The sequence below is a fragment of the Pygoscelis adeliae genome, unplaced genomic scaffold (assembly GCF_000699105.1).
Source record: "Pygoscelis adeliae isolate BGI_AS28 unplaced genomic scaffold, ASM69910v1 Scaffold456, whole genome shotgun sequence".
Taxonomy (NCBI): domain Eukaryota; kingdom Metazoa; phylum Chordata; class Aves; order Sphenisciformes; family Spheniscidae; genus Pygoscelis; species Pygoscelis adeliae.
The window spans coordinates 346419-374206 of NW_008825007.1; the positions used below are offsets into that span (position 1 = coordinate 346419).

The window sequence follows — 27788 nt, forward strand, 5'->3', positions numbered from 1 at the left end:
GTCAGTGGGAAGTCGAGCTGATAAGCCTGCTAGATGAGAGAGGGCGAGGGCAATGAGGAGATGCAATAGCAAGAAGCCTGAAGCTGCAGCCTTAGTGTCCCTGATCTTGCTGTTCAGCACTGCTCAAAGGTGGTGGTCGCATCATCTTCGTGGTGTTCTTTAATGTTACTGGGTTTGTCCGTGTTACGGGAGCTCCTTGAACACTTTAGTGGTTTGTTCATTATTTTGATGTATTTGGATCTCACCACATCTTTTTCATTTAACTGAATTGTTCTAGTCTAGTCTTCCAAAGCCACGTATCCCTTTTCCTTTCCTAGTACCTTTTCTGTTTAGTGAGGGTTTTTCTGTAGCTTGGTGATTGTATAAAACTGAGAAAGGTTCGGTGTAGGGATGCACAGTGTTTTCAAGCTTAGCCTCTTGCAAATGTCTATCGTCTTGCTTGCAACTCAGCAGTTTATAAGTGCTCAGCATCTTGAGTGGTTCATATTATTGTAGCCTTATGCATTTTCTTTATCAAGTTTCTTCTGCGTTTTGTATCCCCTAAATTTTTACCCTTTTTGGAAAACCTTTTGGATTGACAGAATATTTTGCTGTTGTGCAGGCTTTCTTGAACGTAAGCTACGTTAACCAGCACCGCAGTAGCTTACTCCTATTGTAGGTATTTGGCAGGCTGACTATTAACTGATTTCTTTTGGGGGGGGGTTAAAAGTGTATCATAAAAAAGCCTTAACACCTGACAAAGATGACTATTGACTTATTGAAGGAACTCTGTTCAGGGTTTAATGTCAGTTTCTGTTGAAGTGTCCTCTCACCAGCAGTAAGACTGCAGGTTCACCTATGACTGTCTAAGAGGCTCACCACAAAGTTGAAAGTTCTCCTGCAGTGCTTGTTGCTGAGTATGGTCTTAGATCTGGGGTCATGAGAGACCACCTTCGTTCCACTTGAACAGCAAATTGTGTGCAAGTATGTAACTTGCTGTGAAATCATTGCTCTGCAGATATAGCCTTTAACTTGCTTCTAGGCAGAGCGTTTCAGGGTTATTTTTAGTAGGTTTTGACCATACTCTGAATTTTGTAGATGTTTCAGAGTTTGTACTGGCAGAACTTTTTTGCTTAAATTCTTTTCTCAAACTCACTACATCTTCCTGAAGTGGCGCTGCTGATGTGGCCTAAAAACCAACAGAATATTGTGTGGGCATTTTTATTAACTCTTGAAATATATGTGAAAAGGGGGTTGGGAAATGCCCAAACATTTCATACGCTTCCATTCTGTATATGCTCCTCGAACAGGCACTGGAACCAAAGCCCATAGCAAAGCCCTCCTCGTTGCTGCAGGCTTCCTCCTAGCAAAGCATTGCAGTGTAGTCACTGACAGGCGTTTCAGCCATGTACCAGGTCACATAAATGTTTTCCATCCTTCTGTGTTCTTCACCAAAGCTGTTTAGGGTCTGTGTTATTTTTTAATATTATTTTTGCAGTGTTTAAAAATCAGCCAAACAAAACCCCCAGTTTCTGTCTTGATACCTTTCTGCAATATAAAGGCATAATACCTAAATGTGGTGGCTTATTACTGAAGGACTAAATTCATGCTTTTGCCTTGTGTCTTAGAAGTGGTGGAAAAAGTACAAGACATGGTTGGCAGAACTCAGGTGAATTTCAAGATAACTTCTGAGAATTTTATGTCAAAATTTTCCTATTAAAATATGAACTTAATGTGGACAAACTGCTTGTACCCTTTAGGAATAAACAAAGGAAAAGAAATTAATTCTTTACAAATTCTAAAGCAAAGCTGTGAAACTGTTTGAATTTAAAGAATACAACTTACACATCTTTGGAAACTCAGATTGTGCTCAAACACATTTTTTTTTCTTTCCCCCACCCCCCCACCCTGATTGTTTTTTCTTTCATGGTAGATTGCATGCTGTGTGTTTGCTGCTGGTAGAGATGTTGAATTGTTAAGTTAGTTTTTAAGATCAGGTGGTTGAAATTTTTTCATTTAACTTCGCTGCCAAAAAGTTTATGTAGCTTTTTCTTAAACTGTTGTCAAAATAATTTAATACCTGAGTGTGTCATTAAGTTTGTTTTAAAAAAAAAAAAAAAGTTCTGTAAAAACCTCTAAAAAAATCTTTTCTAATACATTCGACTCAGTATTTCTGCTCTGCAGTTACATGCGGGTTTCATGCAGCCACTGAGAAAGGATGCTTCAGCTGAAGTGGTGTGGAATAAATTCACCAAAACTGCATGGTTCTTTTTTTTGGTAACTTACATGATCACTAGTGTCACAGCATGTCATGCTTTTTCCTGTGTAGACTTGTAATTTCATGTATCTGCATACTGTTGCTTTCTGAAATGAGTAGATTTTTTTTTTCTTTCAAAAGGGATTATCTTTTGAGAATAATTGCTATCACTAACCCCATCAGCAAAACTACGCTGCTTCTGGCACGCAAGTGGAACAGTAGTGTATTGGCCTGGTTGGGGCCAGTGTTTGTAACAGATACGTTCTGATAACGTATGGTATGGTCCGCACCTGAAACTTGAGAGCTGAGATAGGATTTGGTTTTAGTTTTAGGTGCTAAGAAGTAGGGCAGTTCTCGCTTGAAATACATTTTCAGAAAGATGCTCTTAAATGATGTTGCAATTCCCGTTGATGAACATAGGATGAAAACCTAAAAATGTTCTAGAAATCTTCATTGCCATGCTGCACTGTTTCCAAGGGTTATGTTGAACTCTCTTTAAATATTTCAGTGAGCGCTTCCTCAGCTTGCACTGACTTCTGATACTGTCTGATGGAGCTTCAGGGAAACATCAACACCAGATGGGGAACTGGGAGACCTGGGGGTAGGGGGCAAAAAATTGCTCTAAGGTGTTGCCAACCTGTGTTTAATATAAAAAGGATCTCAAGCAGGCTGTGCTTTAGTGCATCTGAATGATTTCCTGATTGTCTCACAAAGTTGCGTTATATAGTGACCTATGTTCTTACTTCCAGAGCCTTCATTCAAATAAATCACAGTTTCTGTGTGGTAATATTTGTTCAGACTGGTTTGTCTGCTGTCTTTCCTATCCCAGCATGAAGCCTAGTTTTAGAGACGAACAGAACCTCTTCCAGGAGAGCAAGATAGGCGCCTGATTGGTTTTTCTGTATTTTGTATTCATGTGTGGTCCTCTCATTTCCCTCGCTTCCCCACCTTTAACAGCTGTACAGTTGCATTTCACAGGGAAGTGGAATTTCCTTATCTTGTTTTGGTTTTTTCATCTCACCTGCGTGGGTGGACTTGCAGAACCAGTGTTCTAGATCTCCCTGCATCACAACAAGCGTTGTTGCCCAGTATTGCAGACCTATTACTTTGAGCATTTGAAAAAACGAAACCTGTTACTGGAAGAAGATTGAAGAACTGAAGCTGACAAAGGTAAGTCAGCTGCTTAGAACCTAGTTTTGAGACCAAATATAAAAAGAATTTCCCAGATGGGTTTGCCTGTGCTCAAGGCATTGCAGAAGTAGATTTCTTGCTTCTTGGCTTACGCCCTGGCTGTCCAGCATGTGACAGAATGAGAGTAGTGGTCGTACACCATGCATGTTGATTAAAGGGTGTCGTCTTTCTTATGATTATACCATACATGACAATATTGTCTGGACAGCAATATTAATTTATTCCAATGTTTACATTTACATTAGCAAGGTTCAGAAGTACAACAGTGCTTTTCTGCTAACTCCACTTACACAAGAGCACACATCTGTGTATAGCATATAGTAAGTATCTCACTGGTGGCTCTTGCTCATTTCAGAAACAGTTCATAAGAAACAGAAATAAAGATAATGCTATGAAGCACAGCAGAAGTCTGCAAAGTACCGCAGCTTTATTACTAGAGGTTAGATCCTGTTGGCAATCCTTGGACAGTTAGCCTACTCCTCTGCACAAATACTGTCTACTGATTAGATGCTAGTGGAGACAACTGTTGACGCTAGCAAAAGTGGACTGCTGCATTTGAGGTTTTGGCACGTTATTTTTCCTTAATTTATGACCCACATGTTGCAATGCTAGACTACTCCAGTTAAATATTGCTAGGCTTTATTAATGGGGAGGGAATAGGTGTGGCAGACGCAAGTCTTCTACATTCTTAATATTTTATTGACCAGAATGCTGTATAGGCTTTAATTTTTAGCTATTTTTCTTTCCAACAAAAGTCATGTTTTCCCCATAAGCTAAGCACAGGAGGGTGTGTTGTTCTGAGTTCTGTCAGCTCTTTAGTTTACGTACACCAAATTTTGACATTTTCTAAGATGCTGCAATTAGTTGCGCAGTATCTTGGCTGTAGTTCAGTGCATCATACCTGTTTCATTTCAAACGTCAGTTTGAGATGGTATAGCAGCTGCAGTCATTGCGACCTCAAGGATAAGACTGATGTATGCTCCTTTACATTTTTCCCTTTTCAGCCAAGTAAGTTCTCATGTTTTGCTACATTCACCATTTTCTTACTTTTATTAGGGTGTGGAGTATTCACGTTTCAGCCTTGTCTGTTTTGCAGGTTACTTTGTCTCGGTTCATTCAAGTGAAGTCATAGTGTATGAAGCAGTCCGTTTAGACCCATGAAAAACTGACACCGAAAGACCAAGCAAGTAGAGTAAACCAAGAGAGCCTTCTGAGTTTGACGCCTGTAACTAGTCTTCTGGTGGCAACTTTGAGGAAGATTTGATTCTTGTGGTCACAGGGAAAGAAGGTCCAGCCACAGGCATGTAATAAATGATGCTTAATAAATGATTCCAAAAAGCTGCCTTTATGTGTTTGCTTTTACTTGTGATTGCTCAATTAGATATTGAAAAGTGATAGGGTGAGTCTCTAGGTGTACTACCGGTTTTCCACTAGTCTTCTGCGCTGTGCAGGCTGCCTTTGAATTCTGGCGCTAACCAGAGGGACCGAGTTTTCCAGAGAGAAATAGGGAGAGACTCTTCTGCTTCTCAAAATACCCTGGTGCATCTCAGGCGTGTCCAGGGAGCCTTACAGGCTTCTGTTTGCACAGTCTGTGATTTTAAATAAAAGCAGTAAGTTTAAAATGGAAAATACAGAGGAGAGGTAGGCAAGAGGTACCAACCAAACATTTCTCCACTTGCACAACATCAACACCTTTCTGTTGTGACACTGTTTGCAGAGACATGTAGACTGGGGATTGCAATAGGATTGTGTACAAAGTTGAAGCATCACACCGTATTTCAAGCTGCTACAACAAATTAACTATTTAACACTTTGCTAATGTTGTGCGTACACTTGTTGCCTCCAAGCATGAAAATAAAGCAAATAATTGCAATAAGCTTTCTGCCCAGTAGAAGTTACTATAATATAATGAGAAACTTTGTACTGCACTGTGAGTAAACAGAAGCAACAGGAAGCTGTTGGAAGGAGGACGGTGTTGCATTAGATACAGGAAAGAAAATTTAAGAGGGCTCTGTGTCCATCGCCTACAGCTTAGTATGCAGTTCAAGCTGATGTAGTGCCGTTTCTCTCTGGTCACGTAGCAACTGGACCACACCTCAGAGCCCTTTGAGCACTATCTGGTGTACTGCAAGGGAACTGCACCATTTTTAATTACCACAGCATTGCCAGCTGATACTCCCCCCCCCCAATGGAATGGCAAGGAAATTCTTCGTTCTCTGTCAAGTAACTCTGTTTTTCCGTTCACCGTTTGTGTAGTAATCCCATTTATATTACAGAAGAGGACTATGTTAATTTTTAATGCCAGAATTGTATCTGTCAGTGCATTTTATCTTGTTTCAAAGTAAGTTTTTGATTAAAAATAAGCATTCTTATCCACCTGATGCTCTTCTCGTTTAGCAGTCCTGTATGGTGGTATTATGTTAACATTTTGGAAGAATACTCAAGGATTTGAGCATGTTTTTCTTCTCGCTTAGACTTTGCAAATGACTGAAAAGCTTTCCCCACTCCTAACCTCTCTTCTGTTGTGCAACAAAAGAGCTTTCCTTTAAGCATCTTGGTTTCCAAGCACAAGAAATCGTCTCTGGGCATTACTGAACATTTGACTTAAGGTGTGATGAATCCTCTTATGTCAAGTTGAATTTTTTGATGTATACTGTAGATTAATGTTTAACGTAGCTAAAACAAGTGTGGAAGTAGTATTGTTCAGAGTTTCTCTTTAAGGTTGTCTTGATCGGATCTCGGGTTTTGTATAAAAAAAAAGGATATGCTAAGTCTGCATTGGATGTCACAGCCTGACTTTGTTTTGTCAAGGCTGTTTCCTTTGCTGCCCGTCTTAGATGATTGTTGCATTATAACAGTACAAAAACCTTATTCTGGCTTCGTGACCTGCATGAGGGAAAGCCTTTCAAACTATCTGAAAACTTATTTATTGATTTATTTAAATGTTTTGTTTCATCCTATAGTGACTTAACCAGTTGTTGTCATTGCACTTTGGTATCAGCTTGGGGAGGGGGCATGTTTTGGTGACGTATGGCAAAAGAGCCATTGCAAAATAATGCTATTGGTGTTGCTGTACTCTCAGGTTTCCTTTCTTCGGAGAATTTAAAAAAACAAATCCTAGTGTAGGTCAGCTTGTGCCTTGAGTACATCAAAACCAATAGCCTACCTAAAACAATAGAAAACTGTACTTGGAGCTGTGCATATATAGTAAATCTGTGGCAATATTGTGAAAACTATATAAAAATGCAAATACACCATTTTGTTAACTTGATAATGCTTATGCATCCCCTCCCCTTTTGTCTTTTTAGGTCTACGAGGGCTAATCAATCTTGGGAACACATGTTTTATGAACTGTATTGTCCAGGCACTTACCCACACTCCACTGCTGCGAGATTTCTTCCTCTCCGACAGGCACAAATGTGAAATGCAAAGCCCCAGCTCATGTCTGGTCTGTGAAATGTCTACGCTTTTTCAGGAGGTGAGTGCTGTTTGCCACAATAGCATCGCCTTTCCACAGACACTGGCTGTTTCTTACCCCGAAAGGGATTGTGTTCTATGTGCAAATATAAAGGGAATGTAAATTATGTTTCCCCTCAAGGTGTGGCAAAACAGAGCAGTAAAGATTGAGTGAGACCTTACTGTCAAAAATACCCGACTGCTGAAAAGGAAACTATTGGCCTTTTAAGTCCTATTCTTAAGTCACCTTTGTTTAGGCAAAGCTGGTATTGGAAATAATTACAGTGCTGCCTGCTCTTCTGAGACTGATCTGTGAGTCTTTAGTCTTAAAGCTGAATGTGTGCTTTAATTAAAGGTGCAAGTTGTAACTGGAAAATATGTCACAGGCTCTTTGGGTGATAATGGGAGTAAGAATAAAGCAATAGTATACAGCCTTGTGGTTTAAGGCACTGGATTACGTAGGTCTGTATAAATATTTTAAAGATCTCGATTCAGTGCTTTCTAACAGGGAGAAACATCTTTGTTATCATCTCTTATGTGGAAACCCATTAATGGCCAGGAGGATGTAGAAAAGTGAATGTGTTGGTACAGTTTGTACCTTCTATGTATGAGCTACTCTGCTTTCCCTTTCTCACTCAGGTGACTGGCTTTGCAATGTGCCTTTCTCTATAGGTCTAGTCTGCTGTATGAGACAGGCACAGTCTTTTCCTTAATAAATAGTCAAAGAGCTTTATTAACTATCTTAGTTCCACATCAGTAATTGTAAGGACTATGGCTAGACATGGGCTTCTAGTTTTAAGATGAGTCTTTAAACAAACAAGCAAATCTAGTCCTATGCCTTTTCCTCAGTGATAGGTCTGCTTTCTTGGTAAGTAAAAAAAGCCAAAGCAACCAAAACCCCCCCACACCCCCCCAAAAAAAAACTATAGTGCATGCTGTCACAGAGCATTTAAGATAGCTGGAGATGTCTGTACGCAGAGCATGTCTTTTGTGTATATGCTGTCGTGGAAGTTCGTTCAAACTGAGACCAACCTAAAATAGCTTTACCTTTATCTTGTGATTTTCAATTTGATTTTACTTCGGTGCCTTTTTCACCAGAGATGATTCTTTTTAGTCATTGCAGGCGAGTTAAACATATGTGGAAGGTAAAGTCCCCCTTAGCCATTCCAGTAGAAAGTTGTTTTCTGCTCATACTCAGCACTCATGTGAATTTGCAACTTTTCATGCTGCTTATCAGTCATTATTGTATGTTATACTTCTTATTTTTTGATTTATTTCTCAATTATTCCTGAGTCTGTCAGGAAAGGAGGTAAAAACAAAAGGCAGGCATACCAATAGGTAGCAGCTGCAGGATTATTGAAACCAGATGTGCAGTTAAATGGGGAAAGATCACTCTGCCTAGATAAAAAAAAAAAATCAGTCATGGTATAGAAATGCCAGTTTCTGTATACTGTTAATATAGAAACCTATTCACTTATTTTAAAAAAAGATGCTATTATAATCTTGATATTCTTTCATCAAATTGCGGTGTAAAGTCTCATTCCCATGAATATCAGTGCATTCTGTTTACGCACATGCATTTTTAAAAAATCCCTTGGGAAAGGAGAAATGAGTATTGCGTTACAGATTGAAGGGCTGGAGGAAAGATCAAGACTGTCTAGGTAATAATTTTTATTTCCATTTTTGTATGTGGAGCCCTGTTGATGGCCAAGGATGCCTTTTGCTGGACTGTGTACAAGCACGTAACAAAGAACAGGCTGTTAGCCAAAATGGGGCTTAAATACAGCATTTGCATTAGTTTCAATTGTAATCAAGTTTAATTTCACACACAACTTTGGGAATCTCAGCCTTCATTTTCCCCCATCAAAAATCATGCCTACGCTTGCATTAGTTCTAATAATTAATGTTCTGTGACATGAGGGTATATGAATGAGGGAAGGGCCATATCTGTGATATCAGACTGTGAAGACAGCAGTACAGTAGTCAGTGTCCTTATTTCACGTTGAAATACTGCAGCTATGTGCTGTGGGAGGACAACAAAAAGTGACTCAACCACCTTGAAGTAAAACTAGAGCTTAGTCCTCCACAGGCAAAACTGTAACCAACTTGGTATATTTTAACTTGCAAGCAGTAAATACCATGTTATGTTTATAGCTCTGTCAGCACTCATTGTAAAATTCTGTTTCCCAGTGAGTTTTAATTTCTCTAAATTCAGAATTAAAACCAAAATCTTGCATTTTTGGAGCAGACTGGTTCTCTTTCGTGTCCCAACTACATGCAGTGGTTATGATGAAGATTCCTACGCTGTCTTTGCAGAGATGAGGTCTGAATGAAGGAAAAGCTAACCAGTGGAGATTTCAGTGCTATGGTTAAGAATTCCTTTGTAATTGAATTACCAGGGAAACTTTGGTTCAGGTTCTGTCTTGTTTTTACGTAGCTTTCCCACTGGGATTTACTGATGTAGTTATCCCAAGGCATTTTGCCCAGTGACGAACGATCAGGGCAAGGGTTAACTTCATCTCCCCTCCACCCTTCTTTTCTGAAGGTGTGATCTTAGGCAAGTGGAATGCCAGGGGATCTGGTGAATGCATGCCAGTAAGAACTCTCCAGGAGAGAGAGAGACTGTTTTGAACATTAAATGAAACTTCCTATATGTAAATAAGCAAGTTTTGCTATTTTGCTTCTTAAACAGAAAACACTTGTCCCTTTTTTTTTTGTTTAAGATCATTTATATAGGTTGCGTGATTTCTCTGTGATAAATAGGAAGCTACAAAGTTCTTATACCTTCAAGTAGGTTGATGGTGAGTAATGAGTGTCAGATGGTTCTTAGCATCGAGGTTTTTTTCCTGGTAGCTTTTCTTGCGAACATGCCAAGCATTGAATCTCTGTTTGCTTTAAAAAGATCTGACTGCATCAATTAACATTCTCATTTGTGCTACTTGAAACCTATTTCTCAATAGAATCATGACTTGAATTACACTGCATGAGAAAAGGAATGAAAAGAATTTTGGGAATAACAGATAGTGGTGAAACTGGATGGAGGGAAGATAGAACACACAGAACCCGTTCATTGAGCCTTTTGGCTGAAAGGGTTTGTGCACTACTTTTTACCTACTGGTATTTGTGTTTTAGTCTTCGCCAATGAAAATTAATTTCAAGATGGTCCCCACCCTAAGGTTTATCTAAATCCTTTACAGAATGACCAATCAGGATGGTAGGATTAGCGGATCTGTATCTCAGTGTACTCTGTGACTGGAATAGCAAGAATACCTGGGAATGTAGCAGAATGCAGTGAGTGCACCACTCAGAGATGTAAAGAACAGAGCTGCCTTTATTCCCATCATTACTCATCCTCATGAGCCTATCAAAGTGCACAGCACAACTACGTGGAGAGTTGAGAAGTGTGGACAAAAAGGAAAAAGAATGGGATGATTTATGGCTTTGATACCTTAAGATGGTACACTGTTGAAATGGCTTATGTATAAAATAAGTTACAACAAAGGTACAAGGGAGAAAAGTAGTTAAGGCTCTTTACATAAGTGGAGGCCTTGCATTTTGTAATGGAAAATACAGAGTTTGTGCCGATTTAGTAAAATCTTTTCTCTGAAATAAGTATAGAACGTACAGAGTGTGTGCAAGCAAAATGTTTTTTCTGACTCCTTGAACCATTGCTCTTTGTTGGGAAACCTCCAGTAGGTGTTCTTCTATTCTGAAAGATGCATGTATTACCCACTCCCTTTATCCATTGTAAACTTTCAGTACGCTTAAAGTCTTAATTGAGAACCAATTTCTAAGAGGAGGTTTTACCTTCTCAAGTTGGACTGGAGCCTGGGACAGGATTTATGCCTATAAATTCTTGATTACAAAGCTTGGAGACTGTTTAGTTGATACATATGCAGGATAGAGCAAATGTATCTGTTCACATAATTGGGAAACTTCCATGCATGTGTGTTTGGCAGGAGGAGGAGAAAGAAGTGCAGATGTGCGTGGTGGTGTTTTGTTTCTTTTAAACCTGACTCTGATATCTGTATATTTTTTGTAACAGTAATGCAAAATACAAAGCCTAGAATCCTCTAAATCACCTATAGAGTCTTCCTTTTAGAATCTAAGAGCAAATGTTCAAGTGCAAAAAAAGAAAGTTAATGTTACTGAGGTTGTGTGTAAGAATGGAGGCTTTGAATCCTGGTTTGGTTTCTTTTTCTTTTTTTTTTTTTCCTTCCCTTCCCTGGAACAGCAATTAAACAGTGTATTACCAAGCATTTTCAAACTGCTTGAACTAGTTCTCTCCAATATAAACAACTGATACTGCTGAATTGAAAACAAATTTAAACAGAAATTGTTTTGAATTATGTTTGGAATAATTGTGCCATTGAAGTGTTTTAAAGATGACTTGCAAATACATCATTGTTTATATTTGCATACTTTAATGAAAAGGTTTGTGTAATAGTGATTGAATAAGACTTTACATGGACTTTTTTCCTTTTTGTGGATTGGAACAGCTCTGATAGGCTGGTCTTCCCAGCAACAAGGAAATGACAGAGATGGGATGGATGTTTTATACATTCCAGTTAAAATACTGCTATTGAGTGTGCTTAGATTCTTTTGTTTCATTTTTTATTTATTAGAATAGTGAAGCTTTCCCCCACCCCCACATATATTCAACAGTATTCTTACTAGGTGTGTTTCTAGTTTCTGTGTGATAATAGCTAATAATTTGATAAAGCTTCTTGTTAGATTCTTCTAATCCTAACGAAGCGCTAGAGAATGTAAAATCTGCTGGCAGGTCTAGTGTCTGCAGTGGAGTAATTATGGAGAGTGCTGTTGGTTAAAATGACTGGAGAGCTCTGGGACTAATTGTAAGGAGTGACAGAACAGAGAAGTTTTATTGCTGCAGTTCCCTGAATTATGTTGAGCAGCAGCTGCGTCAGCAGATTTCAATTACCATACTACTGCTCCAGTCCCCTGGTGTCGTTCTTGTTGGCATCAGAGTTAACTATTGATCTTTTTATTTATAGAAGCGTTTTGTGTCATTTGGCTGCAGAGGTATATCTTCTTGTTTGGAAAGAGCAGAGCTTGCAATAAAGACATTTCTTTGCAAGGAAATACACTAAAACCCTTCAGAAAACCCTACAGATGTGAGGACTAGATGAGAAGATTGTACTACTTTTTGCCTACCTGTCCCTTAAAATACAGTATATTTTATCTAGGCAGGTTTGTAGCACAGTGCCTGTGCTCGCACTGATATAAAATGCTCAGAGACTGGGCAGGGAGAAACTTAGGGCTGGGGAACGAAGCCAGCTTTTCCAATGAGAGTGAGAAATTATATACTGCTGGGGTTTTAAATCTTATTTTTGTTCTCTGTATTTGCTGCTTACTGTCTTCTGTTTGGGAAGTAACTGAAAATAAACCGCCATTGATTTGATAGAATCTTGACAAAACATAGTTGTGGTGTTGCAGGCACCCTTTACTGGCAAATACCTTTTTCCAAAGGTTAGGGAAAATTACTTATAAATTTTCCACTTATTAAAAATAAAATGTTACCCCATTAAATACAACCTGAACCCCAAGTGAATAAACTCTTCTGGGCCTTTTCTGGCTCCCTGCAGGGACACCACAAGCACCTCTGCTTTGCTTTTGGAACTGGTATCATGGTGCAGGGGTTTGTGAGCAGATACAAAAGTCAGCTTGCTCAAGAAGGGACTGTTAGCTTTAGTCTGGGACTCTGGATGCCAGAATTGGCAGCAGAAGTGAGGACCCAGGAAAATGAAAGTAGAACAGTTGCAGCAGTAGCACTTGGATGGAAATGGAGAGGGTAAGGGAAGGAGTTGAAAAAAAAAAAAAAAAAAAAAAAAAAAAAAAAAAACAAAGAAAAAAACCACGTAAGGGAAAATTGAAGTCTTTAATTCCATACTTTATGATTTTTTTGTCCTAGCTAAAGATTTTAGAAAATATCAATGCATCTTGTGTCATACATTGTACAGTAAGACTCAGTGCCTATTTACTGCTCTTGCTACAAAACTAAATGAAGTAAAAATGTCTTAATGTTCTTAGTTGGTATTCTAACACTGTATCCTGCAGGAATAAAAAGTTACTTTTGCTGATTGAACCATTATGTCCCTTCTTAACCTCCTTTTGTAATTTCTGAAGTATCTATTTTTCATCATCGCTAAGATAAAGAGGTTACTAGAATACTTGATATTTGTAATTATGCAGAGCCTTTCATGTGAGGAAAACTAACATTTGACTGAGTTTAATGCATCATCTTTCCCCATAACTTTTTGGTTGTTTTTTTTTTAAGTGGGACCTGGCTGGTTTTTATTAAAATAAAATAAAAAAAAAAAAAAGCATGAATTTCTGTAGGCAGTTATCTGTCCTCTTCTTCTGTGCTGATTTACCTCCCCAGCTGTGTGTCACCACTCGGCAGTGGTGTTTCACATCATGGTTTTGCTGACTGAATAATTTGTCTGTGCACTCTAATACGCTTCTGGCAAAATCACCTGGGGCAATTGCAGTCACTACGGTAGCCAGCTCATCAGATTTTGACTGAAGCAGATGCAGGAGCTGGTCCAGGACCAGAACTCCAGCAGTGACACCCTGCAGGAGTGGTAGCGGGCAGCCGACTTTGGTCGGCTAGGTGAATGAAGTGGTATCTTCAGCTCTGCAAGCAGCTGTGCTGAATAAAGTTGTTTCTAAAGCCTTGCGCTGCTGTAGCTATACAGTAAAAGGCCAATAGTGGCATGAGGCTGCTATCCTGCTTGTAAATTTTTCCATGAGATAGGGTCATGCACAGCCATTGGGTGCAGAAAGTTACCATGGCATGGTTCAGGGGCTGGATGGCAGTTGGCATCTGATATGCTCATCTTCAGTGTTTGTCCCTATTTTGGGGGGCATGTAACTTGTGAACAAAATTGCTGATCTCTTGCAAATGTAGGAATTTTCCCCCCCAGGCTATTTTAATAAAAACCAGTGGTATCCGTAAGGAATTTGAGTGTTGTTCCCCCTCCCCTCTTTATTTTAGGCTAATCCATCACAAAATGAAGGAATTTCAAGGGAGAAAATTGAGGTGCTCAGTTCTGAGATCACTTCCTCAGTAGTCTATGATACAAAGCTGTCTCTATTTTATTATTAAGGCCATCAGAATTAAATGTTTTAAATTTATTTGACTAATTGCACTCTTTAAGTTTTTAATAATTAAATGCACTGAGGCTGTGTAACTTGTTAACAGTCATGTCCTTTTCTTTGCTTTGAGCAGTTTTACTCTGGGCACCGATCTCCTCACATTCCATATAGGTTATTGCACCTGGTATGGACTCATGCACGGCATTTAGCAGGGTACGAGCAACAAGATGCACACGAGTTCCTCATTGCTGCATTAGATGTGCTACACAGACACTGCAAAGGTAAGGCTTGTACTGAGTCTTCAATCAACAAGGAATATTGGATCGTAAAGGAGGTAGAACAATCTCTTCTTAAATCAAGCGTAGTGTCTTCTGGTACAGCAATCTTAGCAAATTCCTTTTAAAATGTTTGGTAGACTTAAAGGAAAAAGATTTATAAATAAATAAATAAACCGTTCCCACTGTCAAAAATTACCTAGCGTTAGAAGCAGACAAGCCTGTACATTGATTTGAATAACCATCATTGTGAGTCACTATCTTTTAAATTGCTATTTTAATTCTATTTATACTTGAGGTAGTTAGAACTCTTACTCAGTGTGTCATGGGACTGATGAAAATAACATAGGGGAGGCTATGGCTGTTCTGCTTAAATATTATTCTACTCTATTTATGATGCCCAATTGCTTACAGAAATGTGAATGAGAAAAATCAGTATTTGGTTTTGGTATCTTTTATTAGTCTGTATATAAAAATACATAACTGTACAATAAAGTAAAAATATTCAGTGACATGCTTTTAGAGATGAAGTATCTAAGTCTTGAATTTATTTGATAGTATCATATGAAATTATGTATTTCATGTTAGTTAACTGAACTAAATCTGAACTGAAACTTTCCCAATCTGCCCATGTTTGATCTACCTTGATTCACTTAAGCACAGAAATTTTTACTATACTTGTAAGGGAAAAATAGTAGGGTTGATACTAGCAAAACAAACAAAAAAACCATTAGTCGCTAAAAATAAGCTTTAAAGCACTCAGCTTTCCTCTAGTGCTCTTAGAAGAGGCACTTGGAGGTAAGTTTTTTGGCTTATCAGAGGACTATCAAAGGGAAGGCTGCTGCTGCTTCTTTGAAACATTTTGAAGTCTTGCTTTTATCTTTGAGATAGTCTCACATGGTAGCAGATGTGCTTGTTCAGATTCATAATAGGTGTCCTCCAAAAGAGTCTTCTGCAAAAAGAGTATTTCTAAGGACAGGAGTACATAGAACAGTTCTTCTGTATTTATTAGTATGTCATTTGACAGGCACTAACTGAAATTCAAGAAGCGTACTGAAACTGGTGTTGGAGTACTGTAAGGAATAGAGTCTATCCAAATACTGACCTCTCCCTTCTTAACACTGAATAAACTCAGCTGCAAACAGAAATACTTCATGGTTCCTATAAAGTTTCTGAACCACTGATCTAACAAATCTTGAAGCTTTTTCATCATCTTTGATATAAAATGATGTTCGTATTTCTTCTATACTTCCCGATTAGTTCATGAAGGAGGAGTATTTTCTTCTCAGATTTGTAAAGAAAAAACTTGCAACAGTAAAGGTCCCCGCACTCTTTTCAAACTGAGAAAGAATCTGAAAAGACTTTTTTTTTTTTAAAGTGTGGTTTGGCTTTAAATGAAGAATCAAATATATCTTCTGTAATTACCAACAAAACCAAGCTTTCTCAACAGTTTCTTTATTCTTGGTTCTATTTGGCCTCTCTGGCCTGAATGAAAATGAAACTGTGATCTGTCCTAAAACTTTGAAAAAATTGTTAGACATTCTTTGGAAAGATTGCGTGCATGTGTGTACATTATTTTTTTTTTACTACTGGTTGGATATCACAGATGCGTTGAAAACATTGACTTCTGAATCAGTATCGAGTTTCATAATGGTTTCAGCCAGCTTGAATTGAATTAGGGGTTTTGCACCTTTAGTACTGAGCTTTTTGGGTTGTGGCAGAGGTACCATTTACATTTAATACAAGGAGTGAAATTCAGTTATTTAATGGATATCCTTAACTTTGAGCTACTTGCATGGACATAGCTAAGCTGTTACAGCCCTGCTAGTGGGAAGGCATTAGCGCTAGATCCTTGACATCTGTGCACCCAGGTTTTTAAACTTCTGTTTCTGAAGAAATGGACTTTTATTAAACTATGGTAAATAATCTGTACCACATCAAGGTAATTTAAAAGAAGTGGTTGAGCAGTTGTGTGGGAACCAAACCAGTTCATCTAAACCAGAATTTCAAGTATGGTCACGATAAAAAACTTTTGGAATGAACTAGTTTGCTATGTAATGAGAAAGTTTCCCACTTACATACTTATGTATGCACACAGACACACACCCATGTGAAGTACACATATCTAAAAATATTATTACTAATAGTGAGAATATGTCCTAAAGCTACAATAAGCAAATAATGCCTCCCCTGCCAATATTAAATATTTATTTTACTGAATCAAAAAAGCTTTTAAAGCTTCTAGTCAATAGTAATCAAGTTCTACAATTAACACACAGTGAAGTAAAATAAAGTTTGGGGAAAATTTTGTCCAAAAGCCCTAGCTTTTGGACGTTATTCATGATCACCAAGGCTTCAGGCACCAAAGTAAATGAAAGTGTTCCTTATGCTAAGAACTGTATAAATATCCAGTTATACTTGTTTGGCTGACATTGGTCATTTATCCCTTTTCCATTCCATTTACTCTGCTTTCTAGGAAGTGTCCTAATGCAAGTCAGAAAAGGCTGTGAATGTTCGTTATTGATATCTGTCATTGCCTAAATTAGGAAAAATACGTGATTTTGATGTGCATTTAAAGATAAATTTTGTAATACTGCATCCTACGAAGCATAAAATTAACTGCCCTGAGATTCATATATGGGCTGGCCCAGCTAGTTGTTTGGGGGTTTTTTAATGCTGGTTGAATATATACTTTGTTTTAGTGGCATCTGAAGTTTTGGAAGCCCAGGATACCTGTATGATCACCCGTGTAAACCATGTCTCAGGGGCGATAGCTCTCCTTGTGCTAGCACTGTTGTGTTGAGCTGTGGCATCTGTGCAGGGCATATTCTGAACACTTAACAGGGCTCCTCTGTGCTGCTAGATTAATACAAAATGTTTCTGTCTAAAAGGAATCTAGTCTGTCATGCCTATGCATCACTATTTTTCATTCCAACAGCTGGGGAAAGATGGACTGACTGGAAAGTATTTTGGTGGGGGGGGAAAAATGCGAAGCTATTAATTACTCCTCTTTCTCTACCATTCACCCAAAGTGTGCACAAGGTCTGTCCTTAAATGCATACGCCAACTAAAAAAGCAAGAGCTTTCTTGAATCTGAATTCTTTTTCCAGTGTTGCTACTATAAATGACACTTAAAGTTGTACCTGTATTTTGTACTGTTCCGGTCTCTCTTGCTGGTTTGATGGTGCATAGTGCTCAGAGTTCTGCTGTGTCATTGTACGTTGGCATTTGTGGTCCTTCTCACCACTAAAGCTTCCAAATGAGATTCAGAGCTTACTCTACATCAGGTATTAGTTTCTTCACCATCGTAATGCTATAAACAGTCTTGCTGTGTAGGTAGTGGCCACCTTCTTTGTACTAAAGTCTAACCGCTCACCTGGACTTTGGCATGTATTGCCTTTGATCTTCAAAATGCACAGCAACTTTGATTTTCGGTCTCTGCATATGTCTGGATTATGGAAGATGCTGAAAATGATCAGATGTTGATCTGTTGCTTCTTGCATGTTTTCTTAGATGCTTCTATGAAGAACAAGTACAAAGTATACCCCACTCTTCATGTGGGATCCTTCAGGAGTTCCAGGGCTCTTCATTTGTTAGAGGAACGTAAACAATGGGTATTTCTGCCTAGTGTGTAAAGCATTAGGTCAGCTTTTAGTCAACATGACAGATACATCTTAATTATCAGTGCTCTGGAAGAAATTCAGAGGCCTAATTCTGCAGACCCCCATGACAGTGAGGTTCCAATCATCCAAACACTTTGTAGTTTACTAACTTTGTCTCAGACATATTCAAACTTGGAGAAACTTAAACCGGAGTTGTTATTTTCTTGTCTGGAGCAACACTGCAATTCAAAAGTTAATAATCAGCCCAGCGAAATCACTACCTGTGGGTTTTCTTGGTTTTATTATTATTTATTTATTGCAAGAGCAACAACAATCAAGCAGCAGAGAGTGGCAGAGATGGGCAATTGTACACAAAAGTTCAAAAAGCAAGATAAAAAAATTGAAGTAATCCTATATTTTTATCCCAAACTTTATTCAGCTAATGTTATTCAGTTGTCTAACAAAAAAAGAATAGTACTTTAAAGCTGATTATTCCTCATTTATCTGGTTTTCATGAAGCATTTTGCATGCATCTTTAACAAGGGCTGCTACAAAGCAAATCTGAAGCCTGGTGCTAGGTATCATGACAGAAAAAGAATGTTGTGCTGAGATTTGGGAGTAAAACACTACCCTGCTCTGTGAATTCTGCATGATATTCTGAGGAACTGATAAAGCATATGCTTGTGAAACGTGTCATCTGCTATGATCCACATAAATTTATGTGTATACTGCTTTGCCATAAAGGATAACAAGCACATGTTCAGAACACTGGGGGCCAAAGTAAAGCAGAAAAGTTAACATTAATGTCTTGTTTTGATAAATCCCCCTTTTAAAATCTGGCAATTTTTTAATTCCTTTTTCTCATTTAAAATACATAATGGAAGTTGGAGGCAAAACTTCTTTATTTTTGTTTCAGAAACAAAAGCAATGTTAAAAAGGTAATCTGTAGCTGTTCTTAGAGTTGTTACATATGATTTACCTTTAGTAGTATATTAGATGCGTATATATTTAAACACAAGTTAATATACTTAGTTATTGCACAGACGCAGTAGTAAGTTCTGTTTGGTTTTTTTAAAGAGTTGCATTTGATTTTAATCCAAACTTTTAAACTCAATTTTCTGCCATTCTCCTATAGCGTATACATTGATCTATTTTCAAGTTTTCGTTTTAGTCTTGTGCTGACCGATTTCTTATAAGAAGCTGCTGATTTCCCTAGTAGGAATTATGACCAGCTTTAAAATCAAAAATGTATGAAACTAAAACCTACTTTGTAAGACAGAAATGTTGAAGGGAACCTTGAGCACAACAATCTAGCAGCTTCTAGTTCTCAGCTGCATAATATACCTCCTCTCAGCATCTGTTACATATTGACAAATGTGAGTAGGTGGTAATCTTACTTTTTTTTTCCCCCCCTCCTCTCCAACCAAATGTCATGGGAAGTAATGTTGAGTGGGTAATGCCCTTCTGTTTTGCTGGGAACGAGCTCGCAGGATATTCTTTTGAGACCCTCTCATCACTGATCCTAACTGACTTGTGTAATTGAAAAGGGAGTGTTCGTTCTCTCCCGTAGGCGGAAATGGCTGTGTATTAAAGGTGTCCAACAGGGATGTTACCTGTGGTCCAGGGAAAATCTCTAGCCGCTGTTTCTCTGCTTCTGCCCCCTCGAAACAAAACAGAGGGAGATAATGTTTCAAATGGTGAGATTACAGGGATGTGGCAGTTGCATGTTGTTTCTTTAAAAAGTGGAGTTTTAAAAACAAGGATAAAAACCATTAAATTCTGTTTTGAAAATCCCCATGTAGTCTTTAAAGCTTATAAGTGATCTTTTTCTAAAGGTGAAGAATGTCTTGTACAGTCTCTATACAGTATGCCCTATTCATTAGCTTAGCATAATTGAGACATCAAAAAGTTCAGTAAGATTTAGCTGGCATTCCCATCAAGAAGTGCCTGAGACTGGGTCTGATAACCCCCAGCTTGAACTTTGTACATTTGAAATCTAATTTTAGAGCATTTTGTTCAAGAGCTGTTTTAAGGAAACAATATGCTTTTCTTGACAATTCAAACAAAAGTTTCTAAAGCAAGCAGCTGAGTGAGAGCTTTTCTGAGGCATTTAGGATCTAATTAACTGAAGTGGCCCATATCAGCTTAGTAGGTATCACCTGTGTCTGCTTTTCCACACTTAAGTATCAGGTGGAACCTTTGTCAGTTTACATAATATTTTGCAACAAACTTCTGAAGCTTCATTTGGGGGGGAAAAAAAAAATCTCATTCCTTTCTGCTGCAAGAAGACTCGAGCTAGAGCACCTTAGACACAAGAAAATGGTGGGGTTTTGCTCTATGCTTTTAGTTTCTTTGGGTGTTTTTTTGACATGCTTGACTAGAAATTAATTATTTTTGAGTAATAGCTCTGATTTGAGGAGTCAGCATCTTAGTATTTATTTTCTGAAACTGAAATACTTCCTAGTAAGTTAAAGATACTAGGAAATCTGGCAAAACTTGATTCTGTCTTAGCAGTTTCTGTTGTAGGAGATTGGAAGACATCTTAAGATGTACTTTACAAAATAATTAGCTGGTGCTGTGAAATAGTTTGTATGTGCATCTCTGTTTACAAAGCAAAACCAATTGCATCTATCCTACCCAAGGAAATAAGCAGTACAGTCTTGGAAATCAAAGCAAAAGTGCATCACTCCTAGTTCACCCATGGGGAATGGAAGGAGTACGCTTTAAAGCTGAGAACTGTGCCAAGAAATTTTTGGTTACTTAATGCTCTGGTTAGTCTAAGAAAGCTGAATTGGCCTAATCTCAGCACTCAAATCATAAAATTGTATTGCTGTGCTCCTGAGAACTGCGATGACAGTTTATAATGCCTAAAAGATGGGTACGCGTTCATTGTGCCCCTTGGGAACTTAGAGGAATTGCCGTGTCTCCGAAGAAGCTGGAGGAAGACACAGCACTTATCTTCCCGCTTCAGATAAGGACATCTTTCATTTTCTCACTGGTGAAAACTTGAGCGGAAGGTACATGTTTATGTTGAAAGGACAGGATGCAGACAGCAGGCTGGAGGTTAATGGGTCTTAACAAACCTCCTCCCCTCACTCCACTCTCAGAAGTTGACTGGGATAGAATTAAAAAGTAGCGTCTGCTGACATTTCTCCTCTGTGTTCATTTAGGAAAGTAACGTGCTATTGAATACTCTGCCGAAGCAGAAATTAGTGGTTCTGTGGTAAAGAGCTGGCCATTTGTTTATATCTAAATGTTGCACAGTGGCCCTCTAAGTGAAGTTTAAATGGTCTTTTTCATGAACCACCTTGGCAACTCCTTCATCTTAGGAACTGATCTTTACACCAGATATTGCAAAGCAAATCTCTGTAAAGGGAGATAGGGCTATTCCCTGAAAAAGGGGTTGGCTGACAGCTGATATGGCTTAAAGCTTCACCTCTACAGGAGTTAACTGCATTTAGTCACCTTCTGATTATATTCTATATTTTGCTAGGACTTCTCGTTTCCTTGTTTTTCTTTAATGCACAACGTTTTCAGGGTTCCATGTTGTCTGTGTGAACTAGCAGTATGTTTATAAATTCGCATTATAAAGAGTTACTGGAGACACAGTCCAAGACAAACCACCGTTCCCTGGGAGGATTTTTGACTTCTGAGTTTGTGTTTGCATTCCTCCAGGTGATGATAATGGGAAGAAGGCCAACAACCCCAACCACTGTAACTGCATCATAGACCAAATCTTCACAGGCGGACTGCAGTCTGATGTTACCTGTCAAGTCTGCCAGTAAGTAATTTTCTTCTGATTCTGCACTCTGATTTGAAGCTGTACACCCTCCAGTGCAACAGTGTACTGAAACTTTTCTTTCTTGAATATCGATAAAACACCAGCAAAATTCCAGCAAGACAAGAACTGTTTAAATACAGCATCAGCTAAATGCAATCCATTACTAGTTAACTGTCATATATTAAGGCATACCAAAAAAGCTACCTGGAAAGTACCACAGGCTTATGGACATAAACGTTTTGCTAGTGTGTAAAAGGTTGTTCTTTTCCAAGTTCATGAGGAAAAGACTTCCAAGATCTCTTTGGTTTTGAAAGTATGTAATTGCCACTACATTTGAAGAAAATTCTGATACGCAACCGTACTTTCCTTCAGTTAGGAACCTCGTGTATCATCAGGAGAGGTTTCAAAGAGGCTGATACTAATGTAATCTCAGGTACCAGCAACTGAATGTTTTACAAGAGTAAGGAAAAATGTATTTGTTGTTCTATTCTGTGTACTGAAGCAAGTTGACTTCTTTTTCAAGATGTTTGGTGTTGCCATAGTGCAGAAGTCAGAGTTCTTGTTTTTTGTTCCATCTTGCATTCTTTATAATTACGCACGCTGTCCTGCAGATGGACTGTTTTGCTGTGCTTGTTTGAATCTGCTTTTATTCTCAGTTTCCTGGAGAGATTTGCAGAAGATTTACTGTAAGGAAAACGTATGAAACTTTGTTCTTTGCCTTGTAGAGCCACAGAATCCTTATATGATAATAAAAAGCTTGATGTCTTATGACACAATATTAGCACTGATGAAGCTTTAACAAAAGAAGTTGCACAAATGAAGCTGGAGAAAAGGCAGAATATTGTAGGCTTAATGAGATCACAGGGTGAAAGACACTAGTTTTAGAGGAAGAGAGAACTCAAAAAATAAGCATAACGAGTACAAACAGAAAATGCTTCCAAACAAGGAGCTCAGACCCCTGAAGTTCTGGAGTTCTCTTAAAAATGTAAATGCTGGAAGAAAAGATTTGTGTCAATACAAGTTAAAACTTTGAGAAGATTTTTCCATAGTCTAGCAGTTGGCTTGTCTTCAGCTGTCTTGTAGAGAGATCTGATCAAGAACATGCGCTACTTCTTGATGCAGTTATTCTCTGGCCTCTCAAATTCCAAATGCTGTAGGAGATGCTAATATGAACTGCAAAGCTTAATTCGGTGCACTACTGTATAGCAAAAGTATTTGGCGCTCTCTTTATCGAAGTAGCCTTAAGCACCATCTTCCATGTCTTGACCAGAGAACCATGCTTCTAAACTAGTTGGATTGTACGTAGCTATCATCATAGATGTTAGCTGGTTTATACTGGTCAGTAGTGTGACCAGTACCTCTATCTCTGAGTAACTCTGCTTGTTCACTTTGACTCACAGGGCTCCAGTGAGTGGGAGAATGTATTAAATGCATGTGTTTTGCATTTAGTACATCACACACATTTTCTAAAACATATGGCTTTTAAATATTCAGAAAAACAATCAGTTGTGGGAAAACACTCTGGAGCAACTATATTTTCTGTCATCTTTGAGTGCCCTCTAGGGGTGATGTAGATCCCATAGTGCGTAAAAGTAAGTATCTGGTGTGCACCCTAAAGTGAGAGAGACTGTTAATTTTACTTCCTTTAAACATGTATTAAACTGCTTTCTTTTCCATAGTGGCGTTTCCACAACGATAGACCCATTTTGGGACATCAGTTTGGATTTGCCAGGCTCCTCCACGCCGTTCTGGCCACTGAGTCCGGGGAGTGATGGCAGTGTCGTAAATGGGGAAAGCCATGTATCAGGCACCACCACTCTCACAGACTGCTTGCGAAGGTATGAAATGAGACAAATACAATTTTGGCGGGGTAAAAAGAATTTGGCTTCGTTCTGTTCTCCAGGTGGCGCTGAACAATGGGAGTAAGTGATGCTTTGTCATGGCATTATGCCCAAACAGCATTTTTGTACATATTTTAGGTTTTTGCATAAGAGAAAGTGAGAAGGCAAAGAAGGCTCAGAGCAACAGTAGGCCTAACAATAAGCAATCAAAACCAGTTGCCATACAATACAAAAAGAAAATAAATTTTACATTGGCTGCTGCCAGGCAATGTGGTTTTACATGATCGAAACCACCAGTGTCTGTCTCTGTTCTTGGTTGTGTCAGCTAAGCAAGCACATAAAAAGAGCTCACAATGCTTTTAATATTTGTCTAAATTATAACACCAAGTATGAATCTGATGTTGCTCTAAGCGGAGCTGAGGGTCAGCTGCTGCCAGCTTAGTTGCAGGGATGGCATTAAGAATTAAAGGAATGGAGCTTTCAAAAAGAAAAGATCATTCCAAGCAGGAAACTTAGGCATCTTGGAAACTGGTAACTGGAGAGAATGTCATGGCTTTATATACAGTTAACTTGGATCTTTTAGCAGATCTGAAAGTCATTCTCTTGTGGCACATGCAAATATTTGTCGAAGATACTTGTCTGAGGAAGAGGTTGCCTGTGGCCTGGGGCAAAGCTCATCGTCCTGAAATAAAAATTCATAGCCTCTGACATTGGATTTCCAACCTTCTTGATACTTTTAAGATTAATAATTTTAACAAAACAAGGGAATTGGTACAAGTGAGAAATTGCTGATGCAGGGATGCATCAAGAGGCAAAAACGGTCAAATTTTGGTGATTTTCTTCAACATGGGGATTAGTAGAATTAGAGAGAGACGATGATAGGGAAGGAAAAAAATCCAGGTGCAAAGAACCCTCAAAGAATATGAATTTTGGAAAGAAGTTGAACTCTAATGGATAAAGAGAATGGGTCTAGGTTTTTACCCAAAACTTAGCAAGCAGGTTGAATATTCGATTCAAACAAGGAAGGTGTGTAACTTCATGTCAACCAGTGTGGCCACGCAACTTGAAGTTGGCTTGAAGGAGGAGGGATTGAGCAGGAATATGACAAAAAAACAGAAAGATGTAGGCACTCCTAACAACAATAACAACAAATTTATAAGCCTTTTTACAGACTTAAGAGAGAAGGAAAAAAAAAAAAATCAAAAACCAAAGCCAGAGAATGGTGGTACATAGGCTAGGTAAAGGAGATCTTGTTAATCAAACAAGAGGGGAGACCAGGATGCTGTGATGATCGTTTAATGCTGGAGGCTGCATTGGCCATAAACAGAATGGGGCAAGGTAGGGTTAGTGACGAGCTGATACCACGTTGTCCTCACGTGCTTAGTGTGTGCATTAATGTAAAATGTTCAATTACATTTCAAAATATTTCATCTCAAAAATCCTAGTTGTAAAGCAGCCTCGGGGGAGATGATTTATTTGCCCTGTGGAAGTCTAAACTTGGAGGAAAAGACTTAGCAGTCCATTCTGCTAGCCTTTTCTGCACTGACAGTTTCTGAAAAAGTGAGAGATTTTCCTCTCTAGAGAGATCTGTGAGAACATAGAGGTAGTATATTTTCTCTAAGCAGTTCCCTATTCTGTAATGATCTCTTCCTATAGTTCCCTTGAGCAGTTCTGTCGAAAATTTTGAAAGAGATTTTTCTAGTTGTCAGCACTTGGGTTTTCTTGGAAGGTATCGGTAATTTAAAAAGAACTTTGTGTTTACAGCCCTTTCTTCTCGGAGCTTTGATCCTAGCCCTGGAGGGCTACAAGCTAGAAGAGTGTCCTGCAGACTAGCATGCAGCTGAGCACAGAAGTCATATCATCTTGCTTCAGAACTTCCATACCAATGTTTTTGGTTTTGAAAACAAAAGATCTTTACTTTCTGTATGAAAATTAGCTGTCCTGTTGTAGGAGACGAACTAACGTTTAGCTCCTTTCTCAGACACTGATGCATTTCAGTGCAATGCTCCCAAGTAGAGGCAATGATAAATGTCAGATTTGGATATCTGAACCATAGCACTTTACATTATTATAGGTGCTGGTTTTTTCCAAAATGATACTTAAAAGCCATGAACTCTGTCTCTTGTGGTGCCAGTGACCCACAAATAGAAGTAAAAGAAGTGTTTTCAGCATGTGTGGAAAATAATCTGATCATTTTGTGCATCCCTTTTGCTTTTTAATATTTTTTCAGGTTTACAAGGCCAGAACATCTAGGAAGCAGTGCCAAAATCAAATGTAGTGGTTGCCATAGCTACCAGGAATCTACCAAACAACTCACTATGAAGAAGTTACCCATTGTGGCCTGTTTTCATCTCAAAGTAAGTTCACAGGGGGCAGATAGAGCAGAGGACGTGTATTTGTCTCTGAGAGGATGGACTAAATTCCTGGACAAATCTTCTGGCTTTCACTGACTAATCTTTTATGATATAAATTAATATAAAGAACAGCTTGCATGCCCAGCTAGATTTTCTATTAAGATAGTATTACATTATAATGTAGCTTTGCAGTATGTCTGTGGGAACCTAACTAATCAGAATCTAGAAACAAAATGGAAGGCTAGTACAATACCTGAACCAGCATAGAAACCAATCTCAATAACATGCATCCTGCATGGTAAAATTTTTACCCTACACTTCCACTGGAAGAATGCCACAGAGAAACTCCCATGTTGAAGGAAAAGCATGAAAAAGTTATCGGTTGCAATGGAGAAGGCTTCTTGTATCTTCCCAACTGTGACGTAGTTTTCAACATTTCCAATCCAGATTATGTCAGATGTAATGATGGGAAATAGTGTTATAGTTGGTGCCCTCAGGTAGTTTAGTCCTGTACATTTTATGTCTTAAATATAAAGAGTATGACTGTGGTGCAAAGTAGGCAGCTATTGCAGAAGATGAAGGTCATTCTGTGTCAAGAGGCAAAGGGTCCTTGAAAAGGGATGCCACAGGCCTTTGTAGAGGCAGCCACCGTAATAATATAACTGCATCTTTGATCTGCTCGAGCTTTTCAGATGCAGACCTCTAACGTCTTGAGTGTCTCCTGGGACAGAATGACAAAGTCCTCTCGTTGCTATGCAGGAACTGATGATCACTGGCCTAAGCTCTTACGATGACCAGTGTTTCAAGAAACTGCTTATCTGATGATGATACTAATGTCAGATAAGCTACGTGAAGAAAAGCAGCATTGTACCTACCACCGTGGTGACTGGAAACAGATTTTAAAACAGCAGCCTATATGCTGTGTACAAACGAAGGCTTGTATCACTTCTCTTTCCAATTGGGGAACGGTGAATTGAAAGAACACACGCTCCGGCCTTTTGCTCCAGAGACTTCGTTGAGTTGTTCAATTCTTACATGGCTTCTAGGCTTTGAACTTTGGCAAAACACCTGGGTAACTTTAATAGTGTTGGAAGTAGACCTTTATCTTGTAGCTGTCATGGCAAAGTGCGTGCTGAGCTTTGCTGTAGCATGCAGGCAGTTTTTCGGGTTTATTTTCCAATAGCCCTCTAAGCTAGGTCAGTACATTCATACTGGAAAACCTAATAATCTGTGTAACGATAGTGTCATGGTCTCACTGAGCAAGTCATGGACTGTATTCAAGAAATGATTGTAGTTTGGAATTGTTAAATTACATAGCAACTCCATATCCAGCATAGCAGCAATTTAAAATTTATTTTCAAAATCTGGCTTGTACACAACCTTGTTAATGAAATGCAGAGGTCTTGACACAAAAACAGAATGCCATAGGAAGGTCTGTATTCGTGAGAAAAGATTCATTCTGCTTTCTACTGGAAAAAGGTGTTAACAGGTGGAAAGAATTGCCTCTCCTGTAATTTACAGGACTTTTCAGACTGTTTGGGCCAATCATGCCTTCAGATGTTCACCCTCATATACCAGCAGTTCTTCAGTTGCATCTTGAGTATTAACCAGGATGATATGCAATGTGATGTGCCAAAGATATAGCCTGACTAGAATAGACAGTAGCACAGTTCCTTTGTTCTTCTTTGGCTGTTTGTGGTCATCCTGAAGAGCATTCTTGCATGACTGACTTGAGGTTTCAGGAGTGCTTGGCTGGCTGCTTGGCTTTTGGGGGGAGTTTTGGGGGTGTTGGGCTCATTTTATTTTTATTTTATTATTGCAGAGTAGTTGGCAAGATATGCCTAGGTGATTCTGCTCTTTGGGCAAGGCAATGTGAAAGTGCTCAACCCCTTTCTTACACTTGGTTCAGTATTTCTGTTATCCAGAAGGAGTG

At 38.7% G+C, this 27788-nt stretch overlaps 1 protein-coding gene across 3 annotated transcripts in view; it reads left to right on the forward strand.

Annotated features, from left to right (window-relative positions):
* The window catches only part of USP22 (ubiquitin specific peptidase 22), a 72515-nt gene that overhangs the window by 37371 nt on the left and 7356 nt on the right, over window positions 1-27788 (forward strand). For all 3 annotated transcript variants that reach the window (XM_009326193.1, XM_009326195.1, XM_009326194.1), the window contains 5 exons: window positions 6736-6905; window positions 14136-14283; window positions 21555-21660; window positions 23340-23498; window positions 25732-25858. In XM_009326193.1, the coding sequence (XP_009324468.1) occupies window positions 6736-6905; window positions 14136-14283; window positions 21555-21660; window positions 23340-23498; window positions 25732-25858 (710 nt within the window). The remainder of the gene's footprint in view (window positions 1-6735; window positions 6906-14135; window positions 14284-21554; window positions 21661-23339; window positions 23499-25731; window positions 25859-27788) is intronic.